The sequence below is a fragment of the Oncorhynchus clarkii genome, chromosome 25 (genome assembly GCF_045791955.1).
Source record: "Oncorhynchus clarkii lewisi isolate Uvic-CL-2024 chromosome 25, UVic_Ocla_1.0, whole genome shotgun sequence".
In the NCBI taxonomy this organism is placed as follows: domain Eukaryota; kingdom Metazoa; phylum Chordata; class Actinopteri; order Salmoniformes; family Salmonidae; genus Oncorhynchus; species Oncorhynchus clarkii.
Window position 1 is genome coordinate 20,706,872 of NC_092171.1, and position 25,299 is coordinate 20,732,170.

The 25,299-nt window shown below is 43.4% G+C and overlaps 1 protein-coding gene across 3 annotated transcripts in view; it reads right to left on the reverse strand.

Annotated features, from left to right (window-relative positions):
* The window catches only part of LOC139383686 (kinectin-like), a 37,984-nt gene that overhangs the window by 6,373 nt on the left and 6,312 nt on the right, over positions 1 to 25,299 (reverse strand). For 2 of the 3 annotated variants that reach the window (XM_071128226.1, XM_071128227.1), the window contains exons 2-23: positions 10,344 to 10,963; positions 9,931 to 10,086; positions 9,624 to 9,728; positions 9,213 to 9,448; positions 8,914 to 9,045; positions 8,638 to 8,744; positions 8,340 to 8,484; positions 7,819 to 7,915; positions 7,516 to 7,694; positions 7,161 to 7,229; positions 5,530 to 5,567; positions 5,302 to 5,392; positions 4,847 to 4,915; positions 4,708 to 4,745; positions 4,483 to 4,573; positions 4,298 to 4,366; positions 4,149 to 4,186; positions 3,951 to 4,041; positions 3,702 to 3,799; positions 3,501 to 3,600; positions 3,358 to 3,398; positions 3,152 to 3,242 (exon numbers count right to left, since the gene is read on the reverse strand). In XM_071128226.1, coding sequence (XP_070984327.1) covers positions 3,152 to 3,242; positions 3,358 to 3,398; positions 3,501 to 3,600; positions 3,702 to 3,799; positions 3,951 to 4,041; positions 4,149 to 4,186; positions 4,298 to 4,366; positions 4,483 to 4,573; positions 4,708 to 4,745; positions 4,847 to 4,915; positions 5,302 to 5,392; positions 5,530 to 5,567; positions 7,161 to 7,229; positions 7,516 to 7,694; positions 7,819 to 7,915; positions 8,340 to 8,484; positions 8,638 to 8,744; positions 8,914 to 9,045; positions 9,213 to 9,448; positions 9,624 to 9,728; positions 9,931 to 10,086; positions 10,344 to 10,962 — 2,700 coding nt within the window. In that variant the 5' untranslated portion in view covers position 10,963. Of the gene's footprint in view, positions 1 to 1,947; positions 2,035 to 3,151; positions 3,243 to 3,357; positions 3,399 to 3,500; positions 3,601 to 3,701; positions 3,800 to 3,950; positions 4,042 to 4,148; positions 4,187 to 4,297; positions 4,367 to 4,482; positions 4,574 to 4,707; positions 4,746 to 4,846; positions 4,916 to 5,301; positions 5,393 to 5,529; positions 5,568 to 7,160; positions 7,230 to 7,515; positions 7,695 to 7,818; positions 7,916 to 8,339; positions 8,485 to 8,637; positions 8,745 to 8,913; positions 9,046 to 9,212; positions 9,449 to 9,623; positions 9,729 to 9,930; positions 10,087 to 10,343; positions 10,964 to 25,299 lie in introns of all 3 variants that reach the window. The other variant, XM_071128225.1, reaches the window with a different exon arrangement.

Genomic DNA, 25,299 nt, shown 5'->3' on the forward strand with positions numbered 1-25,299 from the left:
GTTGAGGGAGCGTGCAATTGGCATGCTGACTGCAAGAATGTCCACCAGAGCTGTTGCCAGAGAATTTAATGTTAATTTCTCTACCGTAGGCCACCTCCAATGTCATTGGAGAGAATGTCCAACCGGCTTCACAACCGCAGTGCACGTGTATAGCATTGTGTGGGTGAGCAGTTTGCAGATGTCAGTGTTGGAAACAGAGTGCCCCATGGTGGCGGTGGGGTTATGGGCAGGCATAAGCGACGGACAACGAACAGAATTGCATTGTATCAATGGGAATTTGAATGCAGAGATGCCGTGACGAGTTCCTGAGGTCCATTGTCGTGCCACTCATCCGCCGCCATCACCTCATGTTTCTTCAGCATGACAACGCACGGCCACATATCGCAAGGGTCTGTACACAATTCCTGGAAGCTGAAAATGTCCCACTTTTTCCATGGCCTGCATACTCACCAGACATGTCACCCATTGAGCAGGTTTGGGATGCTCTGGATCGACCTGTAAGACAGTGTGTTCCAGTTCCCGCCAATATCCAGCAATTTCGACCCAGTAGGACAACATTCCACAGGCCACAATCAACAGCCTGATCAACTCTATGCAAAGGAGACACCAGATACTGACTGGTTCTGATCCACACACCTACTTTAAAAATAAAAAAAATTAAGATACAGCATGTGACCAATCTGTATTCCCATTCTCATATGAAATCCATAGATTAGAGCCTCATTTATTTATTTCAATTGGTGTAAAGTACTTAAGTAAAAATACTTTAAAGTACTAAAGTAATTTTTTGTGGATCTGTACTTCATATTTGACAACTTTTACTTTACTACATTCCTAAATAAAAGGATGCAATTTTTACACCATACATTTTCCCTGGTCCAATTCACACACTTATCAAGAGAACGTCCCTGGTCATCCCCACTGCCTCTGATCTGGCGGAGTCACTAAACACACATGCTTTGTTTGTAAATGTGTTGGAGTGTACCCGTGGCTATCCGTAAATAAAATACAAAAATAAAATTGTGCCTACTGGTTTGCTTAATTTAAGGAACTTGAAATGATTCATACTTAAGTATATTTTACTCAAGTAGTATTTACTGGGTGACTTTCACTTGAGCCATTTTCTATGAAGGTATCTTTACTTTAACTCAAGTATGACAATTGGGTACTTTTTCCACCACTGCCGATTTAAAATTGTGGCATGCTGCGTTTATATTTTTGTTCAGTATATAGGTCAATGCAGTAAGGTGGTGGCGTACACAAACTGAAAGATTTCTGTATGTTGATCAATGGTATCACTGTTATTTTAGCATGTTTTCAAAAATGATTTTACACAAAATAACGATGTTGACACTTTGCACATAATCTGGACATCATTTTCTAAACGGCAATTCTGCAGGATCAAATTTCTTGGAATAGAATTTCACTAGCGGCTGATGGCTGTATTGATGTCAGTGTATACACATCACAAAGCATAATGGAACACATGCAGAATTGGGGAAAGGAAATGAGAGAAGCACATGGCAGGAAGTGAGAGGAGCATCACGAAGATCATGGATCACAACTCATTATGACCATCCCGCTACATGAAATCTGGAGTCAGTCACTGCACACTCATTTTCAATTCACAGTTTCTTTGCACTGGAATTGATGTAGTTATACAACTGTATAAGTAAAGCAGATTCTAGCGCAGAATATCAAGCATAACTCAAGAACAGCAGTGGTAAAGTGCATAAAGTTCATTAGTCTTCCTGATATTCCTGAGAGAGGAATAGCTAATGGAGACAATTATTCAGGGCCAGAGTGCAGAAAGAGGGGAGAAATCAGTATGCAGCAGCATATGTATGAATCATGGAGTAATCTCACTGGTCGATTATGGCAATAGCTGTTTGGGGATGAATCAAGTTTTCAATCTAGAGTGAAGCAGACTGGAAGCAGCGTCCGAACCTTGAGGGCTTTGCCAAGTTTCCCCTGAAGCAAGGACTCGGTGGCTGCCAGAGCCTCCATAGCGCTCCAGTTTTTCACCCGAAGCTCCTAGTCAGTTTCAAAAGAGATACGACTTTCAGTTCAGCCTCAGGGAAAAGTATGCAGTGACCAACACAAACAATTCATATAGGGACGAACAGAGAACCATTAGCTAATACTATTTTCTACTCTCCTTTTCTGTACAGCTGTCCTATCCTGTTTCTGAGTGTAGGTTTAAAAGACAATCCTCACTGCACTTTACCTGTAAACCAGTCTAAGGGTCAAGCGCAGCTTAACATGAGCTGCCCATCTAACGACTGAGTCTTTGAAAGGATCGGCCACTAAATTGTATAGGCAAAAACAAACAGTTAGTCACTTAGTAGAGGTCTTTGGGATAGACACTGAAATAATCTGGAGAGCTGCAGCTCACTGCCAAAAAAGTCAAATGTACCTAGATAGGAAAAGCCAAATCACGTTATACAGAGCTAGCCAACAAGGTAGCTCTCAGTCTCTGTAAAACATGGCTGTTGTTATACTGTGGACACAGAAATAGGGACTCCTTGTAAACATGGCCATGAACAGAGCAGAGTAGACTGACAGCCCTTAACTATGCTGTTTGATTGTAGAAAGCCTTAGCCAACATAAGCATGGAATTTCAAATTAACAGGACTAAAATGTAAATGGTAGAGAAATTACTGACTTGAATAATTTCAAGTAGCTTAATTAATTTCATTCATAGTCTGCGACAAAATGCAATTTATCCACTTGGGAAAATGAGTAGAGTGAGATTATTCATTTGAAGCAGAGGTGCACAGGACTGCAGATGAATAGGTAGAGTGACATCACTGAGGGGTGTGGTTTAGGGCAGTGGTTCTCAAACCTCTCAGGGACCCCCCAGACATGTCACAATTTTGTTGTAGCCCTTTTCTAACTCATCCGATTCACCTAGTCAATGTCTTGATAATTAGATGACAAGTTGAATCAGGTGTGTTAGCTCCAGAATAGTTTAAATAAATAGAACGGCTGGGGGGGTCCCCGAGGAAGGGTTTGAGAGCCCCTGGTTTAGCAGAGTATATACAGGATGAGGTCTGCAGATGTACGTCAGGTCTAGACTGGAGAGGTATGTAGTGTGGGTGTGGGCTGGGGAAGCAGCAGGACAGTCTGCAGCACAGGACGGGACACCTACGTTGTTCTTGCTCCTGTGAAGCTCCAGGGACTCCCTCAGCTTTGCCAGCTCTCCCTGGAGATCAGTCACCTGCTTCTCCTTCTCTGCCAACCTGGAGGACAGAACACCACCACACATACATTACCAAGCATAACGCTGCTGGATAGCCCCAAAGGGACACCTACTGTATACTGAAGGGAATTCTGTGAAGTATTGCTGTTACTCACGCTGTCAGCAGTTCCGGGCTTGGGGCTTCTGTGTGGGTCATCTAGAACAAGAAAAAAAGTAAATGACTTATCTTATTATTTTTCACCCTCTCCCATTCAGCCAATACAGATGACCAATGAACTGTTTCCACCTCTTCCCTCACCTGTTGCTGCTGTAGCTCCTGCACCTTGTCGCTCACCTCCTTGGCCCTCGCCTCCAACTCACTCTGTAGGGTCTGGATCTCCTGGTCCTTAGCAGCAAGCCTGCAACAGAGTGTGTGTCAGTCTAATTTCTCAGGGTATAATGCAGTAATCGAGTAGGAAAGAGTAGAACAGTAGGCTTAAGGATAGTACAGTAGGCTTACTGTGTCTGTAGTTCTAGGAGCTGGTTTCTGGCACTGGTGGTGTCCTCCGCCTCCTTCTGTCTCAGCTGCTCCAGCCCCACCACCTGCTGCTCCAGAGACTGCAGGGACAACAAACACAGGGTCACACCAAACACCCAGCAGGGAGACACAGCACAGTCTAGAACCAAAACAGTAACATTGGGAAAAGTCTAAACACATGCCAATAAAGCACTTAACTTGAATTTTGAGAGAGAGACTATGAACACACACCTCAATGGTCATCCCATTGCTGGAGTCACTCTCCTCTGCTGCCTGTAGGCTCTCCTCCATTGACTTAATCTGCTCATCTTTCTCTTGGATCCTTGAAACACAGAACAACAAAACTTAGCGAACACAGAACAAATTGACCATGAATATGGCAAGCTGTTTCATAGCAGTTGCTAAAAAGTGGTATTTTCATTGACTTACTTGCTCTGTAGTGCATCCACTATCGAATCGGACAATGTCTGAGAGTAGGAAAAGACAAGAGGGAGAATTCATGAGGGAACGGAGTTGAGACTATCAAAATAAAAAGAGACAGTAGATCCGTGTGGGGGGAAAAAGTGTGCATAACATACCTGTTCAGTAGTCTGAAGCTTTAAAACCTCCATCTCTTGTTTCAGAACCTCCTTCTCTTCTCTTACAGTCTGACAGAGAAAGCAATTTGATTTCAAACACTTCATCATTTTTATTTACAAAATGCACGATCAAAACTGTGTTTATCTGGTGGGAATGATCAAGCTCATTCCTGAACCCTGCTCACCTTCAATTCCTCCTCCTTATTGGCCACCTCAATCAGCCCCATCTTCAGCAGGTCCTCCACAGTCTTGATGTTCTCCTCCCGCTCTTGGAAACTGTGTGTGTGTGCGCGCGTGTGTGTGTGTGTGTGTGGGGGGGGTCAACAACACAAAGACATAGTGAGACACGGTCAATGTGAAGTAGAGCATTGTTTTCTGGTGTGGTCTTAATGCTCTCCGTTCTCACATACCTCCTCTGGAACTGATCCAAGGTCAGCTGAGAAGCAGTCTAGATGGGGAGAGAGGGTGTGTCAGAGTTATGCATACTGAGGAACTGGTAGATCACAGCAGGAGTTCCATCTAAGAAAACAGGCATGTTTCACTTCTGACCTGTTCAGAAATCTGAGCCTGCAGATTCTGGAGCTCTACCTTCAGTGACATGTTCTCATTGTGCATGGCCTGTGGAGGAGAGAGGAGGGTGAGGGCAGGAAGCCCAGATTCAACAACATTCATCTCACACAAAGGAGATATCACTATTCATTTGACAGTGTGCATGTAGGTCTACAGTAGTTTGATAATATCTTTATCCTAATGACCATTTTCAGCTAATTTACTTTGTTTTAATGAACAAAGGCAGCCCAGAGGGCTTATAATAGTTCTGTTTTATAACTGTACTAGCTACTATGCTTCACAAAGAAATAACTTCCATGTATAGTAAGCCCACAAATCAATCCAATGTACTGTGAGCAGCATTCCTACAGCTCAACACATTCCATCCGGTTAACAGACCGTATTTTACAGAGCTGGTGTAATAATGGGGGTTTAGACAGTATTACTGTAGGTACCTGCATGTTAGTTTCCCTGCTGGCACCATTGCTCCTCTCACCATTCAGGGAGTCCTCCAAACTCTTCCTCTGCAGCTCCTTCTCAGCCAGCCTGGACACAACCACACAGGGCAAGAGTCAGCAACACAACCCATATGACAGGGACAAGAGTCAGAGAGGACATTATAAGGAACAGACATTCAAGGATCAGGCTACACAGATGTGCAAGTGGGCTGGGGAAGCACTTACAGCTTCTGTAGCTCCTCAAAGTGGGATACAGTAGTGACCTGAAAGAGGAGGGAAGACAGTGGTCACAACACACTCACATATACAGTACCAGTCAAAAAGGGTTGGACACACCTACTCATTCAAGGTTTTTTCTTTATTTTTACTATTTTCTACATTGTAGAATAATAGTGAAGACTTCAAAATGATGAAATAACACATATGGAATCATAAAGTTAAATAAATCCAAATATATTTTATATTTGGGATTCTTCAAAGTAGCCACCCTTGATGACAGCCTTGCACACTCTTGGCATTCTCTCAACCAGCTACATGAGGTAGTCACCTGGAATGTATTTAAATTAACAGGTGTGCCTTAAATAGTGGAATTACTTTCCTTCTTAATGCGTTTGAGCCAATCAAATGTGTTGTGACAAGGTAGGGGTGGTATACAGAAGATAGCCCTATTTGGTAAAAGACCAAGTCCATATTGTGGCAAGAACAGCTCAAATAAGCAAAGAGAAACAACAGTCCATCATTACTTTAAGAGATGAAGATCAGTCAATCTGGAAAATTAAGAATTTTGAACGTTTCTTCAAGTGCAGTCGCAAAAACCATCAAGCGCTATGAGGAAACTGGCTCTCATGAGGACCGCCACAGGAAAGGAAGACCCAGAGTTACCTCTGCTGCAGAGGATAAGTTCAGAGTTAACTGCACCTCAGATTGCAGCCCAAACAAATGCTTCAGAGAGTTCAAGTAACAGACCGTCTCCTCTGAACAGTTGATGTTGAGTGAATCAGGCTTCCATGGTCAAATTGCTGCAAAGAAACCACTACTAAAAGGACACCAATAAGAAAAAGAGACTTGCTTGGGCCACGAAACACAATCAATGTCCAAATGTGAGATTTTTGGTTACAACTGCCGTGTCTTTGTGAGACGCAGAGTAGGTGAACGAACGGGTGATCTCCGCATGTGTGGTTCCCACCGAGAAGTATGGAGGAGGTGTGATGTAGGGTGCTTTGCTGGTGACACTGTTGGGGATTTATTTAGAATTCAAGGCAAACTTACCCAGCATGGCTACCACAGTATTCTGCAGTGATATGCCATCCCATCTGGTTTGAGTTTTGTGGGACTATAATTTGTTTTTCAACAGGACAATTACCCAAAACACACCTTCAGGCTGTGTAAGGGCTATTTGACCAAGAAGGAGAGTGATGGAGTTCTGCATCAGATGACCTGGCCTCCACAATCATCCAACCTCAACCCAAATGAGATGGTTTGGGATGAGTTGGACTGCAGAGTGAAGGAAAAGCAGCCAACAAGTGCTCAGCATATGTGGGAACTACTTCAAGACTGTTGGAAATGCATTCCTCATGAAGAGAGAATGCCAAGAGTGTGCAAAGCTGTCATCAAGGCAAAGGGTGGCTACTTTGAAGAATCTCAAATATATTTTGATTTGTTTAGCACTTTTTTAGTTACTACATGATTCCATTTGTGTTATTTCATAGTTTTGATGTCATCACCATTATTCTACAATGTAGAAAATAGTAAAAATAAAGAAAAACCCTTGAATGAGTAAGTGTGTCCAAACTTTGACTGGTACTGTACATATAAACATATGAACTCTTGTTGACGAACTAAAGGGTGAAACATACCTGTGAGCTCAACTGGTTCTGCAGAGTCTCAATCTGGGTCTGAAGGCCACTGTTTTCCCTCAGGAGATCCTGTCAGGGTTAAAAGGATGTTATGTTGAGTGCATACCAGAATATGAAAAATATAAATACAAAAATACTTCAATATTTGGCCCATCTCAGTCTCTCAACTAAAACTGTTCCCCTTTAACTACTTCTCTCCCTCGTTTCCGAATGGGCTGAATGTGAAGTCCTGTTTATACCTGGCACAATAACTATAACTTCCAAGTTTAACTGTCAACCACTGGTGAATGTAAACACTAGGGAATGTGTTATTGTTATACACATCACATCTGTCATTAGGGCTGTGTTCCCCTACCTGGACCTGCGCTGAGTTGTCAGCCAGGCTGTGCTGGGACACCTCCAGCAGCTGCATCACCTTCTGCTCCACCTGGTCCTTGGACACTATGGTGTCGGTCAGGCTGCTGTGCAGCGTCTGGATCTCCTTGTTCTTGTTGCTCATTTCGGTCTCCACCGCCAGCAGCTGGCTCTGCAGCTCTGAGAGAGGAGACACCAGACCCAGTCATATCACCTTCGTCACATGTAACATTTGTTACATATTGGCAATGAGTCGTGCATTAGTTTGCGTTTCAGAGGTCTGTTTATAGACTCTCTTGAGCACCTTCTTTAGCAGCATGAAGTTTCTCCCTCTCTGCGTTGACATTGTGGAGGTAGTTCTGGAGCTCGTCCCAGCGGCGCTTAGCTTCCTGCAGTTGAGCCTGGTGATCACAGGACAACACTTGGCACTTTAACAGTGCACATACACTGACAACATCTCAGAATCCATCTCACTGTACTGTGGTTATGAACACAGGAAAGGCCGACCTGGGTGTCTGTTGCAGGGAAGCAGTGTTCATACTGAGCACAAAGCCTCAAACAGACCCACTTCCTGAGCTAACACAATTCACCACTTCCCTGTTCTATTACACACCACCCAGAACCCCCCCCCCCTTAGGAAGGGCGGACACAGGCCCTCCCATGGTTACAGTGAGAAACCCGAAACAGTCCAGTCCAGGTCTGACCACGAAGGAGAGATTCCTTTGTGTTCAATCTCTGAGGCAGCCGAGTGAACTATGTGCTGAATAAATAACTAAATTAGATGCCCGTGTGAGTCATTTGCCCCTCCCCTGACAAACCACATACCTCCAGCTGAGACACATTCTGCTTGTAGTTGACCTCCAGCGACTTCCTCTGGTGCTCCTCCTGCTGCAGCTTGTTGTTGTTCTCCGTCAGCTCTTTCATCAGACCAGAGTACTCAGAGCGCAGCTGGTTCAGCTCCGACGACTGCCTGCCATGCACACCACAACCACTATTATAACCCACACACTCATCCATGCCGTGCCTCAAAGGCAACTAGTATTCTTACAGTGCAATACAATACCTATCAAAGAACTTAACATCTTTATAATCTAGAAACAGCTGGCTGGGAGGTGGCACTCACTTGCTCTCCATCTGGTTGGTGGCAGAGCTGACTGCATCTCTCAGGATGCCATTCTCCTGCTGCAGCCTGGCGATCTGACCCTCCAGCTGCTCCCTCAGCTTCTGGAACTACACAACATTGGGAGTCAGTACGACCAAACATACAGTATCATACAGAAAGACTTGTCTATACTGCCTCAGGACTGATGTTGGAGTATAAAGCATGACAGTAAAAAGTGACGGTAGTTGAGGTTTGGCCTGTTTAAGTAAAGGTATCAGAGTGGTGGATGGTGGTCACCTTCATCTGTATGCCCTGGAGCTCTCCCTGGGATTTAGCCTGCATGACATTCAGCTCCTTCTCCAGCGCCCCACGCTGGTCCCTCAGAACAGCCTCCGCCCTCACAGTCTTCTGCTTCTCCTGCTGCAGCTCCTAACAGCGGACAGGGCAGAAATGGCAGCGGATCAGTACTGGAATGAAATGCCACCAAGCCACTGCTAGATTCCACAGGTAATAAACCAGTGATGTAGTCAATGGATATATATTTTGGTACCGGTATGGTCGGGTTAAGGTCATCTTATGAGTATGTATAGATGCACCTTGCTGAGCTGCTGGACCTTGTCCTTGGCGATGGTGGCCTCCTCCTGCAGAGTGGTGAGGAGCCTCTCTCTCTCCAGGGATGAGGGGTCAGCCTTAGCTGCAGACTTCTGCCAAGCGTCCAGGGCAGACGGGTTCTTCTCTTTAAGCACAGTGACCACACTGACAGCCTCTGCCTGTGACAGGGCCAGACTTCCCAGGCCCAAAAGCAGCTCCTTCAGCTTCACCTCAGAGTTCTCTACAAATACACACACATAAAGGCATAGGATGAACTATGATGTGTTATACAAGTGTTGCATGGCAGCGGAGTGGAATAGAATGATGCAGTTTAAATAGATTTATCAAATGTAATTGTTCATATGTCAGGTTTAAACATGATATAGTAGCTATATATTGGAGTGTAGGTTTCTCACCTTTATCCATCTCATTCTTCTGTTTCTTGACACTTCCCTTGGAGGGCGCATCACCATGGTGGTTAGCAGGACCTGCAGAGTCAGGCTGGATATCATCCACTTGGGCTGAGGGATACCGAAACACATTGTCATATTTGGGGCCAGACAAGGCACACAAATTGAGTGGGCCCAAGGATTTCATAAATATAAATATTTTTAAAAAGGCAGAGTACAATTTTTTTGCTTTCTGCTAGTAGCTTCAAACAATGTCTGAACCTGCTCTGACTTTGATTAACCTGCAGTATCAGTAGGTCTACATCCTCCTTACCATGCTCAGTCTTCTGCTTCTTGGCAGAGTTCTTCTTCTTGCTACTGGTTGAGGTGGCTGTGGGGGCCGCTCCATCCTGGGCTTTGGTTTCCACCGGCACAGGAACCTCCTTTTTGACTGGAGCTGGAGCTTTATCCACCTTAATCTCTTCTTCCACTAGACAGGAACCAACACGAGGACAATTAGGCTTTAGAGATGGAGGAAAAGAGGATGCCATTATGATGGCCTTGTGATCCATTTGTGTAGAAGGTCCTGCTCACTACTCATACTGGGCTTTAAATAATCTGATTTGATTCAGGAGGACACTAACAAGTGGCCTCGGGGAAGGCGCTAGCCCCGTCTGCAGACACAGGCAAGCGCATAGTGAACCACATCCTCTTATCCTATGAAAGTCACCCTGGCCTTCTACTCACCAGCCTCTGTCTTCTGCTTCTTCTTCTTCTTGCCAGAGGACTGGGGGGGGGTCTGAGCCTGGGCTGGGGGCTGAGGGTCAGGCTGGGGTATGGGGGGACTGGGTTTAGCCACTGGGGCAGGGGGCTCTGCTTTGTGGCCAGCTTGCTTGGAGCCATTCACCGAAGGCATCTCGGCAGGAGGAACAGCTGCAGCGGCAGCTGCCTTTGCGGCTTTCTTCTCCTTCTTCCTCTCCCTCACCCCTGCAGGGGCCTCGGCTGGCGCTGCCACAGGGGCAGAAACAGGGGTGGGTGGAGCCACAGGGACAGGCTCCTCCTCCTCCTCCTCCTCCGCAGTGGAACTGCTCACAGCATCAGCCACGTCAAAGTCCCGCAGGTCTTCCTCAGACTCTCCTCCTTCCCCTCTACTACTGCTCTCTTTCTTCTTGCTCTTTTTCTTATCGTTCTTCTTGCGGGTTTCTGGTTTGGAGGGTGGCAGCTTGAGGTCTCGTTTCTGCCTGGCCAGCACCTCGTCATAGGAGGTCTCCTTCATGAAGAGCCAGAAGAAGAGGAAGATGAGGGCGATGACCAGGGAGGGGGCCAGGATCACCAGGTACTGAGAGTCATAGATGTCCAGCGCCATTCTGAAGAGAGAGCAAGAATAAGTCTTTGGTATCATGCACGTCATATGCACATAACCAACTTTCAACATAGCCAAGAAATAAAATAAATACAAATGGTGCATAGCTGCAAATATTGAATAGCAAAATAGCTGATCAGTTCATGCCCAAATGTCCTATATCGATTTGTTGACACATATTTTAGATTTTAAAAAGTTGGTTTAATTCCAAAACTTCAAGGCCAGCCAGACACTGGCACAGCCCCATCCCAGTGAAAGGGAAATGGGCTAACGTGAAATGGGGCGGATGGTAGTTTCTAGGTTAGAGCACTGGGGCCAGTAACCGAAAGGTCGCTGGTTTGAATACTGGACCCGACGAGGTGAAAAATCTGTTACCCTGCCCTTGAGCAAGGCACTTAACCTAGTTCCGGGGGCGCTGTACAATGGTGACCCCACTCCCTGCGGGTGTCTCAATGGGAGTTGGGATAGGCAAAAACACACACACACACGTATAACAGGACATATATAATCACGCCCCAAAATTATTATTTAAACAGCTTTGGATACTTCCAGACAGCCTGATATGAATGCCAGAAGGCATTCCACCTCGCTCCCAGTGCCTCCCTGATGGTGACACGTCCTCAATACTTTATGGGTTTGATATACTACAGCAGAAAACCTAATGCCTTTTCCCACACCGCATGAATTGATTTGTAATAAATATAACTCAATTACTTTTTCTAGAGGTTGTCTGCTGAATGAGAGAACCAGCCCTGTGCAGTGAGAATGTATGTGTGTGAGTGAGAGAGAGTGAGTGTACGAGGGGTGATAGTGTGCGTCCTCCCTCACTCATCTCTGTGATATGATCCTATTAGACTACACTGTCCCGGCCCACAGCCTACCTTCTTTACACACATACACACACACAGAGTAGCCAGCCAAATAGAAAAAGTAGCCAGCCAAGTGCCCTGGGGGGTCTGCCAGGGCTATTTAAAAACTTAAATATTACATTTAGATGTATTCAGACCCTTTACCCAGTACTTTGTTGAAGCACCTTTGGCAGCGATTACAGCCTTGAGTCTTCTTGGGTATGATGCTACAAGCTTGGCACACCTGTATTTGGGGAGTTTCTCCCATTCTTCCCTGCAGATCCGCTAAAGCTTGGTCAGGTTGAATGACACCTCCCTGCACAGCTATTTTCAGGTCTCTCCAGAGATGTTTGATCGGGTTCAAGTCCGCACTCTGGCTGGGCCACTCAAGGACATTCAGAGACTTGTCTCGATAGGCACTCCTGCGTTGTCTTTGCTGTGTGCTTAGGGTCGTTGTCCTGTTGGAAGGTGAACCTCCACCCCAGTCTGAGGTCCTGAGTGCTCCAGGCATCTCATCAAGGATCTCTATACTTTGCCTTGATCCTGACTAGTCTCCAAGTCCCTGCCATTGAAAAACATCCTCACAGTATGGTGCTATGGTCCGAGTCTTTTAGGTGCCTTTTGGCAAACTCCAAACGGGTTGCCATGTGCCCTTTACTGAGTAGTGGCTTCCATCTGGCCACCCTAGCATAAAAGGTTTTATTGTTGAAGAGCTGCAGAGATGGTTGTCCTTCTAAAAGATTCTCCCAACTCCACAGAGGAGTTCTGTCAGTCAAGAGTGACCATTTGGTTCTTGGTCACCTCCCTGACCAAGGCCCTTCTCCCCCGATTGCTCAGTTTGGCCAGGCAGCCAGCTCTAGGAAGTGTCTTGGTGGTTCCAAGACACTATGTTCTTGGGGACCATCAAATCAAATCAAATTTTATTTGTCACATACACATGGTTAGCAGATGTTAATGCGAGTGTAGCGAAATGCTTGTGCTTCTAGTTCCGACAATGCAGTAATAACAAGTTATCTAACTAACAATTCCAAAACTACTGTCTTGTACACAGTGTAAGGGGATAAAGAATATGTACATAAGGATATATGAATGAGTGATGGTACAGAGCAGCATAGGCAAGATACAGTAGATGGTATCGAGTACAGTATGTACAAATGAGATGAGTATGTAAACAAAGTGGCATAGTTTAAAGTGGCTAGTGATACATGTATTACATAAGGATACAGTCGATGATATAGAGTACAGTATATACGTATGCATATGAGATGAATAATGTAGGGTAAGTAACATTATATAAGGTAGCATTGTTTAAAGTGGCTATTGATATATTTACATCATTTCCCATCAATTCCCATTATTAAAGTGGCTGGAGTTGAGTCAGTGTCAGTGTGTTGGCAGCAGCCACTCAGTGTTAGTGGTGGCTGTTTAACAGTCTGATGGCCTTGAGATAGAAGCTGTTTTTCAGTCTCTCGGTCCCAGCTTTGATGCACCTGTACTGACCTCGCCTTCTGGATGATAGCGGGGTGAACAGGCAGTGGCTCGGGTGGTTGATGTCCTTGATGATCTTTATGGCCTTCCTGTGACATCGGGTGGTGTAGGTGTCCTGGAGGGCAGGTAGTTTGCCCTCGGTGATGCGTTGTGCAGACCTCACTACCCTCTGGAGAGCCTTACGGTTGAGGGCGGTGCAGTTGCCATACCAGGCGGTGATACAGCCCGCCAGGATGCTCTCGATTGTGCATCTGTAGAAGTTAGTGAGTGCTTTTGGTGACAAGCCAAATTTCTTCAGCCTCCTGAGGTTGAAGAGGCGCTGCTGCGCCTTCTTCACGATGCTGTCTGTGTGAGTGGACCAATTCAGTTTGTCTGTGATGTGTATGCCGAGGAACTTAAAACTTGCTACCCTCTCCACTACTGTTCCATCGATGTGGATAGGGGGGTGTTCCCTCTGCTGTTTCCTGAAGTCCACAATCATCTCCTTAGTTTTGTTGACGTTGAGTGTGAGGTTATTTTCCTGACACCACACTCCGAGGGCCCTCACCTCCTCCCTGTAGGCCGTCTCGTCGTTGTTGGTAATCAAGCCTACCACTGTTGTGTCGTCCGCAAACTTGATGATTGAGTTGGAGGCGTGCGTGGCCACGCAGTCGTGGGTGAACAGGGAGTACAGGAGAGGGCTCAGAACGCACCCTTGTGGGGCCCCAGTGTTGAGGATCAGCGGGGAGGAGATGTTGTTGCCTACCCTCACCACCTGGGGGCGGCCCGTCAGGAAGTCCAGTACCCAGTTGCTGCAGAAATGTTTTGGTACGCTTCCCCAGATCTGTGCCTCGACACAATCCTGTCTCGGAGCTCTATGGACAATTCCTTCGACCTCACGGCTTAATTTTTTCTCTGACATGCATTGTCAACTGTGGGACATTATATAGACAGGTGTGTGCGTTTCCTAAGCATGTCTAATCAATTGAATTTACCACAGGTGTCAAGTTGCAGAAACATCAAGGATGCTCAATGGATCAAGGATGCTCAATGGAAACGGGATGCACCTGAGTTCAATTTCGAGTCTCATAGCAAAGGGTCTGAATACTTATGCAAATAAGGTATCTGTTTTATATTTTTAATACATTTGCAAACTTCTAAAAACCTGTTTTTGCTTTGTCATTATGGGGTATTGAGAGTATTTTTATTTAATCCATTTTAGATTAAGGCTGTAACGTAACAAAATGTGAGATTAAATATCACACACTCTCAGTAAAAAAAAGAAGGCAAGTGGCATTTAAGATGAATTTATTGAAACCTAATGTCAAATGATTATATTACGGAATACAATCTTCAAAAATGCAGTACCCTCAATGGCATAGCGTTGCTTTGTTAATTTAGAAGAAAAGCTGCTGTTATTTCCAGCGCCCTTATCACAGTCAAGACATCTATTTTATAGTAAAAAAAACATGTAATATAAAAAGAGAATAAAATAGAAGTGAATATTTTTCGAAAGAAAGTTGTCTGTAACAGTTATTCTTAAAAAGTGATCATTCAAACCGGGCTCAAATTGGCAAGTTGAAATCATTTTTTCACAGGGTTACCAACAAAAAGCTCTCTTTTCGATGTACAGGCTTTAGATTTAGTTTATTCTACCTTGTTTTTAGAGGCTTCTAACAATTCCACATTGAACACTGCATGGGGATGAATTACGGCCATGACATCCGTTTGGTAAGTAGGCTACACTTAAATATGCTCAGTCTTTATCAAACTAATGTTTTCACCTATTTTCAGTGTGGAACCTATATGTTTAGGGGGGTTATAGCATAGGCTAACCAATTAAACCAAAAAATACAAGTAGTTTGCAAAGTTTGCAAGAGGAAAATAGACAGGACACACTTATTCCAAAACTGCAGCTCGTTGTTGGAACACATGTTCCTACTTCAAAATCAACCAATTTGTGATAAAACGTATCATTTTGCAAGGAATGTAGCTTGTGTATCCCATCAGTTATGCCAGCACCAAACCACCCTGCATCCCACCGCTGGCTTGCATCTGAAGCTAAGCAGGGTTGGTCCTGGTCAGTCCCTGGATGACAGACAAGATGCTGCTGGAAGTGGTGACGGAGGGCCAGTAGGAGGCACTCTTTCCTCTGGTCTAAAAATATATATCCCAATGCCCCAGGACATTGCCTTGTGTAGGGTGTCGTCTTTTAGGTGAGACGTTAAATGGGTGTCCTGACTCTCTGTGGTCACTAAAGATCCCATGGCACTTATCGTAAGAGTAGGGATGTTAGCCAGGACACCGGGGTTAAATTCCAAATCTGGCACTCATACCATCACAGTCACCTAATCATCCCCAGCTTACAATTGGCTCATTCATCCCTTCTGTAACTATTCCCCAGGTCGTTGCTGTAAATGATAATGTGTTCTCAGTCAACTTACCTGGTAAAAATAAAAGGGATAAAAAAAAGTTTGATTTATTTATGTAGGCCTAACGGGAGCGTGTGTGTGCACTCAGCACGTGTAGGGAGCAGTCGGAACGTGAATGAGACACGGAGGAGGAAGGGAATTGAGGTAAAAAAATTAAATAAATGCTTGGCTTCTTGTTTGTTTTGCCCCACATGTACAAATGGAACACTAGAGTCCAAGAAAGCTGTCTAAGACAAAATTTCACTTGACCATTTGGGCAGCCATGAAGCACATGCTACCAAATAGTTTTACAGTATTTGAAAAAATAATAAAATCACTGGTTAAAGATCGCGCATAAACGTCTGTTCAAGTACTCGATTACTGATGCCCATCCCTAGGTCTTAAAGGGATGCTTTGGGATTATGGCAATGAGGCCCTTTATCTACTTCCCCAGACTCAGATGAACTTGTGGATACCATTTTTATGTCTCTACATGCAGTTTGAAGGAAAATGCTAACTACTGTTAGCACAATGTCTGGAAGTCTATGGGTATCTGCTAGCAGTCATTGCACTAATGCTAGTTAACATTGGCTCACAGAACTACCTCCAACTTCCTTCCTGCTGGACACAGAGCCATACAAATGGTATCTACAAGTTCATCTTACTCTAGGGAAGTAGATAAAGGGCCTCATTGACAAAATCCCATAGTATCCCTTTAAGCATTCGATGTGGCACAGTGTGGAAATAATAATTAAAGTGCAGGAAATGCAGAAAATAATTGCTTGGAGTTGGATTGAACAGTATAAATGGAAAATCACTTTTAAATGTCAACTCGGCAAAAAAAAAGAAAAGTCCCCTTTTCAGGACCCTGTCTTTCAAAGATTATTCGTAAAAATCAAAATAACTTCACAGATCTTCATTGTAAAGGGTTTAAACACTGGTTTCCCATGCTTGGTTCAATGAACCATAAACAATTAATGAAAATGCACCTGAGGAATGGTCATTAAGACACTAACAGCTTACAGACGGTAGGCAATTAAGGTCACAGTTATGAAAACTTAAGACACTAAAGAGGCCTTTCTACTGACTGAAAAACACCAAAAGAAAGATGCCCAGGGTCCCTGCTCATCTGCGTGAACATGCCTTAGGCATACTGCAAGGAGGCATGAGGACTGCAGATGTGCCCAGGGCAATACATTGCAATGTCCGTACAGCGAGGCACCTAAGACGACGCTACAGGGAGACAGGACGGACAGCTGATCGTCCTCACAGTGGCAGACCACGTGTAACAAAACCTGCACAGGATCGGTACATCCGAACATCACACCTGCAGGACAGGTACAGGATGGCAACAGCTGCCCGAGTTACACCGGGAACGCACAATCCCTCCATCAGTGCTCAGACTGTCCGTAATAGGCTGAGAGAGGCTGGACTGAGGGCTTGTAGGCCTGTTGTAAGGCAGGTCCTCACCAGACATCACCAGCAATAATGTCGCCTATGGGTCCAAACCCACCGTTGCTGGACCAGACAGTGCTCTTCACTGACGAGTCGCCGGTTTGTCTCACCAGGGGTGATGGTCGGATTCACGTTTATCGTTGAAGGAATGAGCGTTATACCGAGGCCTATACTCTGGAGCAGGATCAATTTGGAGGTGGAGGGTCCATCATGGTATGGGGCGGTGTGTCACTGCATCCTCGGACTGAGCTTGTTGTTATTGCACAGCGTTGAGATTGCCTGCGTTACAGGGAAGACATCCTCCTCCCTCATGTGGTACCCTTCCTGCAGGCTCATCCTGACAGGACCCTCCAGCATGACAATGCCACCAGCCATACTGCTCATTCTGTGCGTGATTTCCTGTAAGACAGAAATGTCAGTGTTCTGCCATGGCCAGTGAAGAGCCCGGATCTCAATCCCATTGAGCATGTCTGGGACGTGTTGGATCGGAGGGTGAGGGCTAGGGCCATTCCCCCCCAGAAATGTCTGGGAACTTGCAGGTGCCTTGTTGGAAGAGTTGGGTAACATCTCACAGCAAGAACCGGCACACTAGGGTCATGAACTACCCAGAAAGCATATTTTGAAATTGTATTTTTCAAAGACGAAATACAATCAAATACCATTATACCGTCATTTATTCATTTTTTATATTGTGATATAATATTTTGGCACCTAGCAAGAGGCTGTTTTGTAGCACACGTGATGGCAGAGTTTGCAAAACAAATACCCACTGGATTGATGGAAATAATCATAATATCATACTGCCAGGTATTCACAGGCTACTTTGTGTCAGTATTGTTAACTTGCTTGGTAGTACCCCTTGCTTAGTGGTGTTGCAGACTCTGGGGCCTTTCAGAACAGGTGTATATATAAACTGAGATCATGTGACAGATCATGTGACACTTAACTTCTTAAGTGTAAGGGGCAGGATTTTCGTTTTTGGCAACAAAAAAAACGCACCCATTTGAAACGGCCTATTTCTCAGGCCCAGAAACTAGAATATGCATATACACTCTAAAGTTTCCAAAACTGTCAAAATATTGTCTGTGAGTATAACAGAACTGATATTGCAGGCAAAAACCTGAGGAAAATCCAACCAGGAAGTGCTGTTGTTCATGAAAGCTCTCTGTTCCATTGGATGCCTTGCCTCCATTTAAAGGGATGTCAACCAGATTCCTTTTCCTATGGCTTCCTCAAAGTGTTCAACATAGTTTCAGGCTTTTATTTTGAAAAATGAGTGAGAAAGATAACATTGTGTCAGTGGATAGCTGGGTGTTCGCAGAGTTTTGCTTCCGCAACAGAGCGGGGCTGCCATTGTCTCTCCCTCTCCTATTGAGAAAGCGGCAGTCCCGGTTGATATATTATCAATTATATATTTTAAAAACAACCTGAGGATTGATTATAAAAAACGTTTGACATGTTTTTGTGGACATTACGGATACTATTTGGAATTTCCGTTTGCGATGTGACCGCTCGAGCCTGTGGATTTCTGAACATAACGCGCCAAACAAATGGAGGTATTTTGGATAGAAAAATAATCTTTATGGAACAAAAGTATCATTTGTGTAACTGGGAGTCTCGTGAGTGCAAACATCCGAAGATCAAAGGTAAGCGATTTAATCTATTGCTTTTCTGACTTTCGTGACCAATCTACTTGGCTGCTAGGTGTTTGTAATATTTTGTCTACTGAGAGAGATGTTCTTACATAAACGCTTGTTATGCTTTTGCCGAAAAGCTGTATTGAAATCTGACACGCCAGGTGGATTAACAACAAGCTAAACTGTGTTTTGCTATATCGCACTTGTGATTTCATGAAAATTAAATATGTTTAGTAATGTAATTTGAATTTGGCGCGCTGCAATTCAGCGGGTGTTGATGAAAATGATCCCGCTAACGGGATGGGTGTGTCAAGAAGTTAGATTGCACACCGGTGGAATTTAACTAATTATATGACTTCTGAAGGTAATTGGTTGCACCAGATCTTATTTAGGGGCTTCATAGCAACGGGGGTGAATACATATGCCACTTATCCGTTTTTTTTTTAAACAAGTTATTTTTTTCATTTCACTTCACCAATTTGGACTATTTTGTGCATGTTCATTACATGAAATCCAAATAGAAATCTATTTAAAATTACAGGTTGTAATGCAACAACTCCCGAGATTAGGCTGGTGTAACGATGTGATGTGAAATGGCTAGCTAGTTAGCGGGGTGCGCGCTAATAGCGTTTCAAACGTCACTCGCTCTGAGACTTGGAGTAGTTGTTCCCCTTGCTCTGCATGGGTAACGCTGCTTCGAGGGTGGCTGTTGTCGTTGTGTTCCTGGTTTGAGTGAGCAGAGGTACAGAAGCTATACCATTACACTGGCAATACTAAAGTGCCTATAAGAACATCCAATAGTCAAAAGGTATATGAAATACAAATGGTAGAGAGAGAAATAGTCCTATAATAACTACAACCTAAAACTTCTTACCTGGGTATATTGAAGACTCATGTTAAAAGGAACCACCAGCTTTCATATGTTCTCATGTTCTAACTTAAGCTTTATTACATGGCACATATTGAACTTTTACTTTCTTCTCCACCACTGTTTACATTATTTAAACCAAATTGAACATGTTTCATTATTTATTTGAGGCTAAATTGATTTTATTGATGTATTATATTAAGTTTAAATAAGTGTTCATTCAGTATTGTTGTAATTGTCATTATTACAAATACATTTTTAAAAAAGTCAGATTAATCGGTATCTGCTTTTTTTGTCCTCCAATAATCGGTATCGGCGTTGAAAAATCATAATCGGTCGACCCTCTAGTTGAGACTGGTGTTTTGCGGTTACTATTTAAATGAAGACGGCAATTTGAGGACTTGTGAGGCATCGGTTTCTCAAACTAGACACCCTAATGCACTTGTCCTCTTGCTCAGTTGAGCACCGGGGCCTCCCACTCTTTCTATTCTGGTTAGAGACAGTTTGCCCTGTTCTGTGAAGGGAGTAGTACACAGCATTGTACGAGATCTTCAGTTTATTGGCAATTTCTCACATGGAATAGCCTTCATTTCTCAGAACAAGAATAGACTGATGAGTTTCAAAAGTAAGTTATCTTTCAGGCCATTTTGAGCCTGTAATCGAACCCACAAATGCTAACGCTCCAAATACTCAACTAGTCTAAAGAAGGTCCGATTTTTTGCTTCTTTAATCAGAACAGTTTTCAGCTGTGCTTACATAAATTTCAAAAGGGTTTTCTAATGATCAGTTAGCCTTTTAAGATGATAAACTTGGATTAGCTTAGCTTGGAACATAGCAGTGATGGTTGCTGATAATTGGCCTCTGTACACCTATGTAGATATTCAATTAAAAAACTGCTGTTTCCAACTACAATAGTCCTTTACAACATTAACAATGTCTGCACTGCATTTCTGATCAATTTGATGCATTTTTTATTTATTTTAAAATCACATTTCTTTCAAAAACAAAGTCATTTCTATGTGACCCCAAACTTTGAACAGTAGTGTGTGTGTGTGTGTGTGTGTGTGTGTGTGTGTATGTATATATATATATATATATATATATATATATATTTTAAATAACAGTTCCCAAATGTGGCTAGTGAATTAAGCATGATGATGCCTTAACTTCTTACGGATCATTGAGACGCTAGTGTCTCACCTCGACAACATCCGGTGAAATTGCAGAGCGCGAAATTCAAATGACAGAAAGGCGTCGCGAAAGACAGAAATAGCGATAAAATAAATCACTTACCTTTGAAGATCATCTGGTTGCAATCACAAGGGTCCCAGCTACATAACAAATGGTCCTTTTGTTCAATAAAGTCCTTTATATCCCCAAGAAATCAGTTTCATTGGCGCGCTAGACTTTGTAATCCACCGGTTTCCCTCGTTCAAAATGAATCCCGTAAGTTACCAATAAACTTCTTCCAAACATATCAAACAACGTTCCTAATCAATCCTCAGGTACCCTAATATGTAAATAAACGATCAAATTTAAGACGGAGAATACCGGAGACCATTACCGGAGATAAATAACCGAAGTACGCGCACTCACCGGAACACGCAACAAACACTACAGCCAAAATGGGAGCCACTTACTAAAACTACAAATTCTAGCTCATTTTTCAAAAAACGAGCCTGAAACTCTAAAAAAACTGTTGACATCTAGTGGAAGCCCTAGGAACTGCAATCTGGGAGGTCTTCCTTTTATGCTCCCATTGACAGCCATAGTAATCATGGGTGAGCTGAAATAAAACTAAATCTGGATGGATTGTCCTCTGGTTTTAGTTCTGTTATACTCAGACATTATTTTAACAGTTTTCAAAACTTTAGAGTGTTTTCTATCCAATACTACCAATTATATACATATCCTAGCTTCTGGGCCTAAGTAACAGGCAATTTACTTTGGGCACCTCATTCATCCAAATTTCTGAATACTGCTCCCTAGCCCGAAGAAGTGAAGAATGTCTCTATTCAGCTGGCGCCTAGCCGAGAACCGAAAGTGTGTGCTTGCACACTCCCTTAAAAAGACTGTAGCTTGGAAAATGAGAAAACAGCCGTTTGTCCATTTAGAGACGCCGTAGCCAGTCCGAATTAATCTGAGAACTCAAAAAAAAATAAAAATAGGTAATTGACGTTTTTGCTTTGAAGATCTTCGTCATACAATTTTACATCTAACTAAGATGTTTGGTACTTTGCTTCTCAAAATGTGCATGAAAATGAGTAGACTCATTGAATGACAAACACTTTATTGAAGAATCCCTACTGTTGACCAATCACCGACAAATATACTCTGGCTACAGACTTCAGCTTGCTTCTAGAAAAAAAAATGTGTTGCCCGAACAGTCAAAAAACAAAAAACCTTACGGAAGTCCAAAACAAACAAAAACTACATAATATATGCACAAACTCTTCCAAACTGTTTTGGCTGGGAAGCATGCAGATGCCTTTACCCGCCAATGACAAAATCCAACCCCGTTTGTCGTGCACGGCATTGAGGTACCACATAGTGCGGGCAGCATTTTAGCCATATACTTTTGTGCTAGCTGTCTAGTCTGTTTCATAAATGTGCAACATTGAGCAAAAAAATACATTTATATAAGGAATTGGCATCTCGTTTTCATTCTGAGAAATAAGGCCAGTTGATTTTAACATCTAAACAAGTTATGGTGTTCAAACAGTTGGAGATGGACAGGAGGGTGTATTCATAATAATTCATAGTTCTACCTTGTTAGCAAGCGTATAGATCCAAGTTGGCTAGACTTGAAATATAAAAAAGATTAGCTGGCTACTCACTAGCAGGTGTGCTTGAGATGGTTTATGAGACCTGTTTATATTATTTTCTTTAACGCCTGCTATAATAAATTTAGTCATTATTCGTGAATGTGCATTACACATGGTTCTGGTTGAATTTGTAACAAAAAAGGGAATTTTCATAGACGGACTTGGAAGCCAGATCAGCAATTTGCACACAAAAAAATAGTTTATCAAATAAATGTGGGTTGAAGGCTTATATATTCAGCTTAGGTATAAATTTAGCAAGCTCCGAATTCATTAGATCATTCACGACTGTTTGAAATGCAGTGTCTTGACCTTTAAATTGTGCAACAATGCATATTTACAGAAAAGACGTTGAGCGAGAGAGAACTATCATTAATTGCCCATAGGATTTCAAAATAATAATAATAATAATAATAATAAATTAAAAATCAGCTTTTTAGGCCATGTATTTCAGCCTTAATACTACACAACAAGAATGAGGAAGTGATTTGCTGTTTGGGGCAAGTTTCTCCAAAACAAGTGAAACCACAAAAAAATTAAAAAAAAGGTGTCCGGACCCTTCTATACCATGCCATTTACATTTAAATGCATTTTTTCTGCCAGTCTCAATACGAAAAATGACCGAAAAATCTGTAACAGAATGACTGCAATTGAAGAAATCATAGTAGTCACAAACCACAGTTGGGTCACCTGCTACTGTCCTCCTTCCACTGGCATACTGGTATGTTCAGCTAAACTCATTTTTTTTCTGTCTGGTGGTCAACGCAAGAGTGTGAAAAATTATCTTTTTCTATTTATTTTACCCCTTTTTCTCCCCAATTTCATGGTATCCAATAGTTTTTTAGTAGCTACTATTTTGTCTCATCGCTACAACTCCCGTACGGGCTCGGGAGAGACGAAGGTTGAAAGTCATGCGTCCTCCGATACACAACCCAACCAAGCCCACCGCTTCTTAACACAGCGCGCATCCAACCCGGAAGCCAGCCGCACCAATGTGTCGGAGGAAACACTGCACCTGGCAACCTTGGTTAGCGTGCACTGCGCCCGGCCCGCCACAGGAGTCGCTGGTACGCGATGAGACAAGGATATCCCTGCCGGCCAAGCCCTCCCTAACCCGGACGACGCTAGGCCAATTGTGCGTCACCCCACGGACCTCCCGGTCGCGCCAGAGCCTGGGCGCGAACAAAGGGTCTCTGGTGGCACAGCTGGCGCTGCAGTACAGCACCCTTAACCACTGCGCCACCCGGGAGGCCCTGAAATTCTCTTTCTTTCAACCAGCATCCTCACCCACTGAACACCGGACATTCATGGATGTTGAAAAGTAGTTGAAATTTGTTAAGTCCGCCCTGGCCTTTATTTCAATGTCCACAGATGTAGATTTTTGGTCTGAACCAATAATAGTTCATGTTTCACAAGTTCGGACAGCACAGTACTGTGTCCAGAAGAGCAGTGGTTCTAGGACACCTGGGGGTACTTGGCCTATCCACAAGGGGTACTTGAGAAGACTTGAGACCATAAGCTTACTGGTAAAATGCACACGAGTGGGCTTTCTGGGCAGAGAACAATTCAGTTGGTGGTAACAGTAATTGAAAAAGGTTGAGAACCATTGCAGTAGAGCACACTAAAGTAATGTACAGTGTAATATACTGTCTTGACTATACTGCACTGTACTCTATTGTGCTGTCCAAACAGGCATATATGATTGAATAAATTGTGTTTTTGTTAAAATAGCCTGGGTGTCAAATAATACCCAAATATGCAAAGGAGGATATTGCATATTGTACCTATTCAGGACACATCATCATAAAGAGAACGACATTCATATCCATAATTACGCATTTCTGTGTAGTACAGATAAGGGACCCATTGTCATTCTGTTACAGGGTGTTGATCCACTCAACTTACTGTAGTTGAATAACCAAAATAGTTTTATTTTCTACCCCAAGGTGTCAAGTCACAGCCGACACCCCATTCTTTCTGCAGACATCTTTGAATCTTAATTTGGAGTAGATATTTACTTGGTCACAAACAGTCACAAACAGTCAGATTTTATCATTCTGTTACCAAACTCCACATCAGCATTGTTCCAAGTAAATGTGTTTTTTGAAAATGTTCAGTCTAAATTCCATGAATTTGCCCATATTCAAACCCCATAATGGTTAATGTGCCAGTTTCTAATTGATCAGAAGAGCAAATATTGGCACAAGGTTTTTTGCCACATCTCTTTGTTGAATAAGATTTGCTTATCTGTTGAGTAAAATGAGCTTATTGGATACCTCATTTGAAAGTACTTAATCCATATTGGACATGATACCAGCAGTAAAAGCAACTAGAGGCTTTCAAGGCTAACAATATGAACCAAAGTTGCTCAATAACAAGAGATGGGAGTAAAAGGGCATGATTGCCCAATGTACTCAATGGAAGAATTCACATTTTCAATACAAGGTCACACAGACACACAAAGAAACCTTAATATATATATAGGTGCAAAAGCCAACACTGATTAGCAAGGGGCTGGGCCACAAACCCTTTCAGGGCCAAACCGGAGCAGCCAACGTAACATTTACTTCACCAGGAAACACCCTAGGCGGGACAACTGGAGCTGTGAAAGTAAACACCTCTTAAGCAGAAAAGAACACTAAGGCAGTGTGGACAGGATGGGTGGGGTAAATCGCATCATGCTTGCCTGCTTGCTTTCAGCCCTAGCTATGCTTTAGACTGGAGGGTGAAAAAGTTTCCCAGTACAACAGGAGCCATGTCCCAGCATGGAAATGAGCCTGGAAGACAAAGCCCTCTCGGGCCATTGGCTCTCCGGAATCCAGCCACTGGCTA